This window comes from Micromys minutus (genome assembly GCF_963924665.1).
Source record: "Micromys minutus genome assembly, chromosome: 26".
Taxonomy (NCBI): domain Eukaryota; kingdom Metazoa; phylum Chordata; class Mammalia; order Rodentia; family Muridae; genus Micromys; species Micromys minutus.
This window is the reverse complement of record NC_137961.1, coordinates 19,958,356-19,971,985: the sequence shown is the minus strand read 5'-3', so window position 1 is coordinate 19,971,985 and position 13,630 is coordinate 19,958,356. Positions and strand designations below refer to the sequence as shown.

General features: G+C 40.4%; 1 protein-coding gene across 3 annotated transcripts in view; it reads right to left on the bottom strand.

Annotated features, from left to right (window-relative positions):
- Window positions 1-459: 459 nt before the first annotated feature.
- The window catches only part of NBN (nibrin), a 32,293-nt gene continuing 19,122 nt past the window's right edge, over window positions 460-13,630 (bottom strand). For all 3 annotated transcript variants that reach the window (XM_080938512.1, XM_080938513.1, XM_080938511.1), the window contains exons 10-16: window positions 12,537-12,806; window positions 10,459-10,900; window positions 8,789-8,857; window positions 6,181-6,333; window positions 3,911-4,024; window positions 1,725-1,774; window positions 460-621 (exon numbers count right to left, since the gene is read on the bottom strand). In XM_080938512.1, coding sequence (XP_080794638.1) covers window positions 594-621; window positions 1,725-1,774; window positions 3,911-4,024; window positions 6,181-6,333; window positions 8,789-8,857; window positions 10,459-10,900; window positions 12,537-12,806 — 1,126 coding nt within the window. In that variant the 3' untranslated portion in view covers window positions 460-593. The remainder of the gene's footprint in view (window positions 622-1,724; window positions 1,775-3,910; window positions 4,025-6,180; window positions 6,334-8,788; window positions 8,858-10,458; window positions 10,901-12,536; window positions 12,807-13,630) is intronic.

The following is a 13,630-nucleotide window of genomic DNA, read 5'->3' as shown; positions in this document are numbered from 1 at the left end:
TGCAATTTGAATGAGTCAGGGAGGGCTGGAGGGATGGCTTACAGGCTAAGAGCACCAGCTGCTCTTCTAGAGGTCCTGAGTTCAATTCCCAGCAACCACATGGTGGCTCACAACCATATACAGTGAGATCTAGTGCCCTCTTCTGGTGTGAAAGCATACATGCAGATAGAGAACTATATATATAATAATAATTAAAAAAAAACCTAAAAAGAAAAAGATTGAGTCACACGAGTAAGTACATCTATATTTGTACTTATTATTTATGTATAGATATAACTCCCCACCCCACAGCAGGAATCAATCAGCTAGTGGGTTTAGAGACTTTGGTCTTTACCTTTAATGTAGTTTCAGGATTCTGGACACTATAATTGTGATAATTACTTAGTCTTAAGTAAGAAACACATTTAAAATGAGGGAAAAATTATAATATATATTTCCCCAGAAACCACACAAGAGGAATGGAGTTTGTTTGCTTTATGTAATAAACTGAAATCTTACAGCATTTGTGATTTCTATGTACTACATCGACATAGAAATCATTTCCCAGATGGTCTGCAGTAGAGATGTGCTCCTGTAGCTTCCTGTAGGTTCAATTATCTTCTTTTTACATTAGGATTATATCTGCAAAGAAAAGAATCGTTAAAGGACACTTCAGGACGGTGCCATTAACAGGCTGTCAACCACATTAAAACTAAAACAATAGCATAAAAACTTGGTGAGGATTTGAACAGATCATATACAAACATTTCCCTACAATAAAGTATATTGTTTGTATCCAAAGGTTAATGGCTCTAAAATATAATTACTGCGTTATAAGATTTTCTCCTATAGAAATTCAGCAACCTAATATCTGATTGATTTTTCTTGTTATTTGTGAAAAATCAGTCTTGTCACCATTCTTACCAGTTACGTACACTATCAACTATCAGGTCAATAAAACTGTAAAACTGATTGCAAACAGACTGGGTGGCAAGACGGCTCAGCAGGTACAAATTCTTGCTGCTGAGCCTGATGGTCTGAGGTCACGATGCACATGGCAGGAAGAAACTCAGTGTTGTTCTCTGAACTCCACACACTCACTACAGCGTGTGTGCTTCAACACACAAACACACAAATGTGGGTGTAGATAAATGTGTGCACACACAGTAAATGTGTTTTAAAAAAGATTAAGGCATCCTGTATTTCAGGTTGAGAAAGAATGTCACTCTGTCTCAGCCCGTGTCTACCTGATATAGTTCATTAGTACTGGAGAGGTAACCATTCCAAAGTTTATTGGGTTTCTAGAAATCTCAAAGTATATTAAATTATAAATGCTTAACAACTCTCTAAAACCTGTCATAAGGCAAACAACCAGTTTTGGGTCTCTATCCATCTGTCAAATTAGCACTAGGTAAATGGTCTGGACTCTTAACTGTCTGACTTCAAGATCTGTTCTTTTAATTCTCCTGTAATAAAAACCTCATAGATTGGTAATTTGAAATACTTTTGGAACTTCCTTCGAAATTTAAACATCTTATGATAAAACTGAATCAGCCTTAAATCTTTAGCCAGGAAATTTAATCAATGTGTTCAAATACTTGAGTTAAAAGTCAAACATTCTTTAGGTAAAGGCACTGCGTTGTCTCTTATAAGGACAGAGGAAACAAATATTGATTGCATTAACATAACTGAATTAATTATATCTACATGCCTCACATGACCTTGGGAGAAAACTAGAATCTTACCTAAACAGGTCGTCGGCAAGAGAGTCTTCTTTTGCTTGTTGTTTCTGTAGCTGTCAAAGTTAACATAACAAACCGTTTACCCAGCAGCAAATACCTGCTACTACTGTCACCGCTCACCCTCAGACTTCTGTACCCACACTTCCCCTGTCAGCAAGTCTTCTGTAGTCTTTCTCACTCGGCCAACCCCTCATTTTCACTTCATGCTAAGATTACTGCAGGACTGTAGTTAAGAAACCGTCTAGTCAATGTCAAAGTCCACACAGATGATTAACTTACTGAGTTTATAAACAGTCTTTCTGGTAGAAAGTTTGTGCTCTAGGCTCAAGGATGATGGTACACGGGCTTCATGAAAAGTGAGGATTTAGAAACAGATGGTTCAGGGAGTGAAGGTCCCTGATGATCTGAGTTCAGTACCCAGGTCTACATGACAGAGGGACAGAACGGACTCCAAAGGGCTGACCTCTGGCCTCCATGCACATACAATAGTACAGAATATGCAAAACCACAAAATCAAACCTTTTAATTAAGGATTTAAAGAGAGACTTGTCTGTCTAACTTGCTCTGAAGTAAGTCATACTGATTGCCCAACATTCCAGTGACCATGAGCTTGAAAGTACAAAAATCACGTTGTCTTCAATCAAAGCAACATGACAAAGACCTCCCTTCCTTCTGCTTCTAGATTGGCATGGAGTCGCTTCTGGCCACAATAATTTTCAATGGACCTCACCAAGCTCTTAAGCACCAGAGTTAGGATCAGGGAAAAGCCTCTGTTAAAGCTCCTTTCTCAAGTCTAGCAGGATCCTAGTACATGCCATTTGGTAGATCCTATCTACCAAAGAGAAAACGACCCCCAAGTCTGACCCTTAAGTATGAAAACCCTTACATCTGGCTCGTAGGTGTGCTGTCCTCGTAACTACCTTGTGCCTCCTCATGGTCCCTGCACTTGTTTTGTTAGTCAGAACCACAGATTCATCTCCCAAATACTCAATTCTTCTTCTCTTCTTTGTTTTTGTTTTTTGTTTTCTTATTTCTCCCTCTGCCCAGTTGTTTTTCCATATCTACTTGTTTTCGTGGTCAATTTCTTCAGTATTTACTTAGTGTCTACTACACAATGAAGAACATGTTCAAATCCGGTAGCAGAGTTAAAGATTATGTCTGATCCACAGAAAAGACAACATCTCCAGTTCAAGGAAAGGTTAAGCACTGGCCCCATGACTGGGAAACTTAGGATGGATCCGCAGCATGAGGAGAAGGGGAAGGACGAGCCCAGACGAGGATGGGATGCAGTGGGGGTAAACCTAGGGCCCGGTAATAATCCACAGAGCAGTTGTGTTATTATTCACTTGATGTTCCAACAGCTAATTGCCAGGCTTTAGGTTTTACCTTCTTCATTATTTATGTACTACCATAAAAGGATGTGCATTCGTAGAACATTTGTATACGCAAAACAAATAATTTAAAAAATTATTGGAGTCACTGGCAAAACTACCTGTAGAAAATAGGAAGAGTTGGGAAAAACAAAACAGACTTTCAGCAATGAAAGAATCCACGTCTTTAGGACCATGGCTGGATGTAGACAGTATTGAAGACAATCAGTAAACAGAGTGCCGACCCAGAGAAATTACCAAAACTAGCGTGAAACAAAAATTAGAGTTGATAACATTCTCTGGGTGCTCCAGAAGGAAAGAGGAGACAGCAGGGGATGCTGAACTTCTGGAAGCGGCTCCAGGGTGCAAGGCCCTCGCTCCCACCTGGGTCTTCACCCAAGAGCTCCTTAACCTTCTGTAGTGCGATCATCTTAAATGGACGAACTAGAGTCACTCTTCAGTTTGCTTGCACAAGTTTTCCTAACCGGGGACATGGCTGTGGGTGAAGGGCAGGCTGTGCATGGACAGCCGGAGAGCAGGGCCCTGGACACACCCCAGGACCTCTGCACCAGGGCAGTGGCCCAGGCGGGATGGCTGAGTAGCCAGCACTCCAGGACCAGGGAGAGACCCTGTCTCAGACCTAAGGAATACACTTAAAAAAGGTAGGAAATAATAAAAACTCTTGAAATCCACCTCTGGCTGCCACATGTGCACAGGCACTCTCCACCCCACACATGCGTACACACGCGTACGTACCCCCACACTGAGAGTCTCACAGGGCTAAAGTGCAATCCCAAGCACGCGGGCCTCACTTCTTACCTCCATTTCTTGTTTCAACCACTCTTCTAATTCGGTATTCTTCCGAGCATGGTGACCTATTAAATCTGATCCTCCAATGATGTGTGGAAGCCTTCCTGCTCCAGGAAACGTAGCCTGCGAAGGAGTGGGCAGTGAGGGTAAGCAGGTTCATAAGGTGAAATACTAGTTTCCACAAAAGAAAGAGAATACGATCCGTGTAAGCTGTGCATAAATGTCTCAGGTGCACACCTTCTATTAGTGAAACAGGACACAGACAGATTGTTACTATACCTCAAGCCAGATGCACCGCTAGGACTTACACATGAGTGAAAAACACTTCGGAGTGTTAATTGTAGGTTTTACTTCAAAACTGCTTTAATTCGTTACCTAGCAATTAAAGCAACCCAAGGAGAACAAACTATAATTTAAAACACTGTATCTCATTCTAAGATTTTCAAAATTTAACCTACAATCCCAGAACTTTGAAAGGCTGGGGAAGGAGATTTCACAGTTTAAAGTAAGTCTGGGTACATATTGAGTTCCAGTCAAGCTCCTACTTCGTGGAAGACTCTATCATAAAACAAGCAAAAATGGGGCTGGCCCTGAAAGGAAAGATGCCTGCCACCACACCTGTCAACCCGAGTTCAATTCTCATGACTCATATAGTGGAAGAGACATAACTCTCAGATGTTGTCCTGTGACCTCCAGACATACATGCTGTGGCATGTGTAAATGTGTCTGAGCATGTGTGCACACACGTGCACATGCTCATGTATTTCCTTTAATGAAATTACTCTACTTAGGGGAAAAATGTTCCCTCCAAGAGCCATAGACTAACGGAAACCCCAGTACCAGACTTGAGAAACCTCCTTGTAAGTTGTTGGTCAGAGGAATCCAAGCAACTCCCAAAATAATATGGACTGTTGCCATAGAGACTGATTCAGCTTCTGGGGGCAAGCAAGGGCTATGGTGACGGTCCATATTATTCTTTATTAAAAAAAAAAATAAACGCGCATGTGGACATGTACGCACACATGCTCAGACACATTTACACACTTACACCTGGAACTTCTGAGCCTCCAGTCCCCACCAATCCTGGTACTGGGTTCCAGGAATGCACCATCCAGTGCTGCCATCAAACTCAGCCCTTCACCCATGCTAAGCAGACACTGCCGCTGAGCTGCAGTTCTGATACTGCTGCTCATTTTATTTTAAAACATTTATGTGGGTTTATTTTATGTGTAAGGGTGTGCACATGCTACCATGTGCTTAGGACACAAGGGTTAGAAAAATGGAACTGGATTTGACCTGCAAACTTCTTTTCTGAAAAGCTTTCACAGTTCAAGAGGGAATGTCACTGAATGGACTCAGTAGGCTGTATTTATTTACTAATTTGTATTGGATACCAATAATGAAAGAAAAAGGCTCTGAGTTTGACAAGGAGTGGGAAGAATTGGGAGGACTTTGGGGAGTAAAGGGAAGAGAGAGTGATGTAAGACAGTGCACATATCAGGTCTGACAGCGACAGAGGGAAGTGATGTAATACAGTGCACACATCAGGTCTGATGACAGTGACAGAGGGAAGTGATGTAATACAGTGCACACATCAGGTCTGACAGTGACAGAGGGAAGTGATGTAATACAGTGCACACATTAGGTCTGACAGTGACAGAGGGAAGTGATGTAAGACAGTGCACACATCAGGTCTGATGACAGTGACAGAGGGAAGTGATGTAATACAGTGCACACATCAGGTCTGACAGTGACAGTACTCAGTTCCACCTATATTATCCAACCATGAAACACTTATAATTTCACTACTGAATTTGACTATTTACTTTAACTCTCTTATCTTCATAAAGTCCTGAGGTGAAGAATGCTTTCAGGTAGTCACATATCAACATTAGAACCAGGATGACACTGCCTTTAGAGATAAAGCCTACTTAATTCTAGAACTAAGGAACAGTAAGTACATTCCTTTCCAAATGTCCTATGTTTATTAATAGTTTGTGTTGTCTTTTAGTAACTCTTTTCCTTAACTGTTTGGAACAAAAGAAATAGGTTTCAAACTTGACAGTCAAGACTTCATACTCTAGAATGTACACTGTGGAAGGAGAGAACTGCCCCCTGCAAGCTGTCTTCCAACCTCCACATAACACAACAAAAAATAAATTAACGTAAAAAACAAGAACATCCCATTAAATGGTCCTTTCATCTGTACTCAGTGACAGTGGTGTTTCTAACAACAATCCGAACACTGGCCTTTGGAGACGGCTAATGAAGACACTTACCTTCTTGAATTTCTTGAAATTCCTCTGTTGACCACAATCATTTAGTATGCACGGATTTCTGGAAGTGGGGTTACTGACGACCAGTGGCCTAAATTCAGTCAGCAGCAGTTTTCTTGGAAGCTCCTCACTGCAGTCCGGAAGTTCATCACTATTCTTAAGTGGAGATTAAGTGGTTAGATAAGATCAGAAGGGACGGAAAATTTACTTGTCATTTAGAGATCTACAGAAAATGTGCAAATACTCAAGGGAAAACAGAGTTCTTTCTGACACCTGACCTTTGTGTTTGGGATCAATCATATTCAAAGCTCTGAAGACATCTAAAGCATGTCCACCTCAAAGACAATCATTTGTACATTATTTTTCACCTAGAGGCTTGGGTAGCACCTCAGCAAGCTTCCTTCTTATACATGTTCTCCTGACATATGTCATCACAGTCTGCTTCTTTCCCTCTAAGACTGTGTGCCACGACTATAAAATATTCCATTCTATAGGTTCCCAACTACTGTATTTATGTTTTTAACACACCGAGAAACCAAGAACACACTTGGGCATTAACTGGTAATCTGTTCAGTGAGGATCTGTGCTGATGTAATTTACTATCACACTGGTAGTAAGTGCAGTTTTATACTGTTAAAATCTGCTGTATAATATTGAAATGCATTCTTAACAAAGATGATTACAGAATATGGAATTGTAATGCATATTTCCTGCTTTATAGTTTTAAGAAAGACTTTCTCTTGTGTGCTTATTTTATATTCATCTTATATTATAAAAAACAATGTCAGACAAAAACAAATCTGAGTGAGTCTGTGGAGTTCAAAATAGCTTGTAAGGCAGCAGAGACTACATGCAATGCACTTGACCCAGCAACATAGAAACATATAATGAACATATAGTGTAGTGATGGCTCAAGAGCTTTAGCAAAAGAGGCAGGAGCTTTGAAAAGAAGGAGGTGGTGGCAGCCATCAGAGAGCAGTGGTAAGAAGATCTCACAGCTACAAGGGAAGTTACTGAAGAACTTGGTGTGGACTACTGTTCAGAATCTGGAGCAAACTGGAAAGATGAAAGGGTGTGCCTGTGAGCGTGATGATGACAGTAATAACTACGTCATACAACAGCTTCCACATCATCCTCTCCTGCTCTATGCAGGAAGCCACTTCCCAGTCAGTCTATGACAACAGTGAGGGTTAGTTCACTGGATGGACTGAGAAGCTCTAGAGCAGATCATTCACCAAAGCTAACCGTGCTCCCCAAAACCATGTCACTGGCCGGATGCTGCTGGCCTGAGCCAGTACCGCTTCTCAATTGATTCCTAGCAAACCACTGCATAAGAGAAGTACGCACAGCAAACTGACAAGATGCACCCAAAGCTCTAGAAAGGTCCCAATTTTCCATGACAACATCTAACTACACATCACACATCCAACACTTCCAAAGTTGAAATGAACTGGGCTGGGAGAAACGTCTGCCATGTTCTTGCCAACTGACCACCACTGATCAGGCACCTCGCCACCTTTTACAGGGAAACACCACCGTAAGCAGATAATGCTTCCCAAGAGTTCCTCGTATCTGGGTTTTTAAGCTACAGGAAGAAACTCATTTCTCACTGGCAAAAGTGTATTGATGATAATAGTTCCTATTCTGATTAATAAGGATGTATTTGAGCTTAGTTAAGACTACAATGACTTAAAATTCACAGCCTGGATCTGCAATTCTTCTTACCTCTAGTCTAATTTATCCTAATACTTATATAAAGACTGACCAGCCTAATCCTTTTTTCTTTTCTGGAGAAAGGGTCTCACTATGAAAACGTGGCTAACCCAAAATTTGCAATATAGACCAGGCTTGCTTAAAACTCATAGAAATCCACCTGCTTCTGCCTTACTGGGATGAAAGGCATAGGCCACACCCAGCTATTAATTCTTTCAATTGAACCATATAATTTATATGTAAGATAATTGCAGATAGAAAGAACAAAAACGAAAAGCCCCCATAAAGGCTCATCTGATGCTAATGGAATGTAATCAGAACCTTACTTAAGTAAAACTGGCCTAGTCCTTTCGGGACTTACAAGTATCACATATCCATTACTGTACTTGATGTAAACAACAACCCTGCTGGAAAGGTTCAGTTGCTTAATTAACAACTTTCCTTAAGAAAACCATTTGGTAGGCTGGACAGATGGCTCAGCAGTTAAGAGGATTGACTATTCTTCCAAGGGTCCCGAGTTCAAATCCCAGCAACCACATGGTGACTCTGATAACCATCTGTAATGAGATCTGATGCCTTCTTCTGGTGTGTCTGAAGACAGATACAGTGTACTTATATATAATAAATAAATAAATCTTAAGAAAGAAAGAAAGGAAGGAAGGAAGAAAAGAAAACCATTTACTCAAGACTGTATCCATGCAGTATGGTAAAAGGGGTTAAGCGTAAGATTCTCTATACTCTTTAATGTCTCATGGCTATAGCAGAATCTATCTCCAGAAGACGCAAGCCCCCAAATGGACCAGAATTATAAAAGGAAAATGTAAAGTGACAGAAATGTATATGATGATAATCATTTTAGGTCAAAATGTGTGGAAGAGTAAAATAAAAATTTCCTTACAGTTACTTCATGTTTTATTGACCATGATTCTGTCTGAAGCTCATCTTTCCTTTCTGTTTCATCTTCCTGCTAAAAAATAAAGAAAAACTGTTTATAGGAGTTATAAATAATCTCTTTAAAAACCTCAAAAACAATCATGCTGTGACCCTGGAAGTAAAAGTAAATTATATCCAACAAAATGTAGACACAACATAAAGTTATAAAATCATAGCCAGAAAATTACATTGACAGTTAATCTATATTGTATAAAGAAGATGGTAGAATATCAATAAACTGTTGGTCAACTTTCTTTTATAAGCATTTACAGAGATGTATCTTCAAAATGGCTTAAGAAATCCAATGAAGAATAATCTTACACTGAGCAAGGCTGTTGACTCTACCATTCCTGCATGTGTATCATGCAGGGTCGTACTGTGCAGGCTGGCTGGGAACTTACTAAGTCCAGGCTGATCTCAGACTCACAAGATATGCCTGCCTCTGCCTCCTGAGTGCCAGGAAAATAACAGGTCCTTAACACTTTACAATAAAAACAAAAACCTTTTTGCAAAGATCCTTACTAAAAACAAGTTAGTGTTAGAATATAGTGATCTACTTTTTAATAGATCCTAACTTGTTTATTCTCTCTTAACTCCTACATTGTATTTTTCATTTATAATGTCAGTGTTAGATCCAAAGGGAACCCCCAATACCAGACCCCTCCCCCAACCAAAGCATAAGATTCTCAAGATAAGAACCTGGGCTCAGCTCAGGCTGGACTATAATATTCCTGGTAGACAGATAAAGCTCAAAGGCAGCATTCCTCAGGAGCTTGTGAAACAGATCTCTGTTTGCCAAAGAAAACAGCTATTTACTCATCTGTTCTTACTGGATATGGGCAAATGGGGCAACTAGTTACATACCAAAGTGCCAATGTTATTAGCCTTCGGGCTCCTCTGGTCCCTATTAACTTGTACCTGTTACGTGTACCAAAGCCCCCTAAACTCCCATGCTGCTTTTACAGGAAGTTTACAGGCTTCCATCCCCTGACCCTACAGCTACTTGTTCTTTAATATGGGGGAGCACTCCTCCTCGATCTCTCTGTGCATCAGAGAGATATCTTTGTCTGCTACGTTCCTCTCTGCCCCAGAGAAGTAGCCACATTGCTTTGGACTTCCCCAAATGCCTGTGGTTATTCTCTTTGTCATATCTACAATGAGAAACTTTCCAATATACGGAGGGCACAAAACAGTGCTTTGTACGCCCTTGCTTACATCAGTTTGCCCTAAGTTTCAGAATAGTAAAATACGAATAAAAGAATTATATAATGAGACCATATACTACAACAACATAACTTTGTTGTCTGATCACATTATCATGAACCCTTAAATATTGAGTGAAAGCCCTTTGCTGCTTCACAGAATACTGTGTTAGTGGTATCCACGGGTACATGGTACTCAATTCTCGTCTCTTCCTACCTGGATTCTAACTGTGAGGCAGAGGCAGAGCAAGGGCTTCCATGACACAAACTATACCCACTCTTCTATAGGTCCTTGTTTAAGAAAAGATCTACTGCAGTTACAGCTCTCAAGACACGGGAGAAGGTTCACAGGTTTAGATCATCTGCCCTATACAGCTCACGAGACCAGCCTTGGGAACACGAAATCCTGTCTCATAAAAAAACCATTACTTACAATTACGCCACTGCTTTCTGTCACTGTTCCACCATTCAGGTGCCAATTCCTCTCGGCATCCATCCGTGGCTTTTTTCTGTTGCTGACATCTGCCTCCTGCTTTTCAACCTTCACGTGAGCTGCCAGCTCCAGCTTTGTGCTCTTGAGTAACTCTTCCAATACTTCCTCTTCTGTAGCCAAATCAACCTCTTTTCTTTTTTTGGCTCTAAGGTTTTCTGTGGAAAATGACTTACTGTCAGGACTCTTCCCATTGGGTTTTAGGTCTATTTCACCCACAAAGGAGGCACTGGCTTCCCTGTCCAGAGTCTCATTCTGAGACTGATGCTCTTTGCTTTTCCACAGTGAGGGTCCTGCAGGCTGAGTTTGTTCTAAAAGAGAACAAGAAAGTTCCATTCTTGATGATTTGCATGAAGACAGTTCTGGATTTTCTTCATCCCTTTCCCTTAGGTTTAAAAAGGAAAACAAAGTCGGAATGAGGAATTTTGTTTGATCTGTCATTATTTAGTACTCAGTCCCTGTAACTCATAACCTTCTCCTGACGTTATTAACAGGAAAATCAGCCTTCCCAATGGTATGTGCTTCATATTCTTTCTACGGTGCTGACAGACCTGGCGGGTCCTGTGGTTAAAGCGTTTGAAGAGCCCTGTCCTCTGTTCAGGTAGAATCATCCGTAAATCGATGTGAGGGAAATGAGAAATATATAAAAACACACAGAGTCCGCTGGCAGAAGGCAGCACCTCATCCAGCAGTGTAGGGAATTCATGGGCAATTAAAACCTTTATACCTGGGACTATAACTTGCTAAGTTAATGGGAGCTGGAGTCAAGAAATCAGGCCAAACGAGCTAAATTTAGAACACACATCCACTGAGTACTGAAAACACTATGGGACCATGTCTCTAAGAGCACTCTATACAGCAGCACTGTAAACATTCGCTCAATGTAAACATTTTGGTTAACATAAATTAATCAGTCCAGGAGTAACACTTGCTTCTCTTCTTTCCAAGTTCTCAAAGATTTCCATACAGTGCTAGCAAACATCCAGTAAAGAAGAGATGATTCCAGGGAGGCAAAGAGGAAATAATTAAGGAATACAATAAAGTAAACTACCCTTTTTTTTCTACCTTCCTAGACAAGAAAGATGATTCTGGAACTTTGGTTTGATTAATCTTTCCTAAAGACGGGCACACAAAAACAAATGCTAAAGTAGGAGGAAGATGAAGAAACATGAAGTACAGTCTGTATAATGGGCCTAGTGAAGGAGATGTGGGTTTTAGAACAAAACTGAAATGGAATAAGCTCAGAAATAAAATCACTAGGCCAGCAAGATGGCTGAGCTGATGAGGACCTCTAATCCCGACTGCACTGGTTGGCTTTGTGTGTCAACTTGAAACAAACTAGACTTATCACAGAGAAAGGAGCCTCAGCTGAGAAAATACTTCCACAAGATCTAGATGTAGTACATTTTCTCAATTTATAATGGAGTAAGGGGAAGGCCTAGCCCATTGTGGGCGGGGACATCCCTGGACTGGTGGTCCTGGGTTCTGTAAGAAAGCAGGCTGAGCAAGCCATGAGAAGCAAGCCAGGAAGCAGCACCCCTCCATGGCCTCTGTATCAGCTCCTGCCTCCAGGTTTCAGCCCTGCTTGAGTTCCTGTTCTGACTTCTTCCAGTTATGGATTATTACCTGGAAGTGTAAGCCAAACAAACCCTTTCCTCCCCAACTTGCTTTTTTTGACATGGCATTTTGTTGAAGTGATAGAAACCCTTACTAAGACGCTGACAGTCTGCAGTAGATCCAAGGACACCATGGTGAAAAGAGAGAACCAATACCTACAGGTTATCTTCTGATCTCCAAAATCTACCACCACCCCCCCCCCCCCCACACACAGACAGAGAAACAGAAAGAGAAAGAGAGACAGGGATGGAGAATCATTTCTAAAAGCATAAATACAAACTTTCTATAGATACATTCTGTTTCTTTTTCAACAGAACATGCTAAAGAAAATATTACTCTACAATTACCATCCATCTAACCATTTTTCTCCCAGGGACACAGTAGAAGAATTTTTGGCAGCATACCTTTTTCTGGTGCATGGCTGGAAGTAGTTTTTGATGGAGTTCTGCTGCTGCTGAGAAGTCCAATCTTTACTTTTGCTTGCAGCAGGAAATTTCACTGGAGAAAGCTGATAGCTCGGGGTCTTTCCTCTAGCCGGTGTATTTGATTCTACATTCTTAGCTTTGGAGCTTGGTTTAGGGGCCTCCTTTATATTGCATGTTTCCTGTGAAAACTTAGAGTTTTGTTCCATTCCAGGGATCATTACTTCTTTTGGTCTTTCACTCAAAGACATACTACAGGGGAAGGACAGAGAGCCAAACAATTAGTGCACCTTTTAGTTACAGACAAAGCTTTCTAGATGCTCCGACACAACTTCAGAAGAGCAGCAGATAATTTAGCTAATGTATTTTCCCATTCCAAGAGCGCAGTCTAGTGGCTGAAGGACATCTTACTCTTGGCACAGAGCCCAGGAGGCTCCCCACAGCACACATCTTCAGGCTCTCTCCTAGAGACACTGCCAGATATACTCAGGGCCCAGCCTAGTATCCTAGTGTATACTAAATTACGTGGTAGGCCTGTGTAATTTTTATTTAAGCATTTACAATATTTTCATAAAAGAGTTATGATAAAATACAGGGAATCATGAAAACTATTATTCCAGCCTCACACATATATTGCTATGTGTGCATTTAAATCCCCATAGACAGACTGATATCTGACTATCTAACCAGATGGTAGCGTCTACTGTAGAACTCCAGACTACCAAAAAATATTTTAAAGACATAAATTGTTTTGTGATTTAATGGACCAAAAAAAAAAAAAAAAAAAAAAAAAAAAAAAAAAAAAAAACAAACAAACAAAAACCAAAACAACAAAAACCAAATAAAAATAAAGTTCCTTCAAGCAACTACTAAAAATTAACTATTTCTTTCACAAGTTCTGCCCACAATATAATAGTAAAAATTTATACACTATCTAACATCGTTTATTAAATATCTTAATAGGAACACATTTTTGCATAATATTAAAAATAAGACAAATGAAAACTATCATAGAATACAAAAACAGTAACCCTTTCTGTTAAACAACAAAAACAAAAAGAAACGTATTTTTCAAA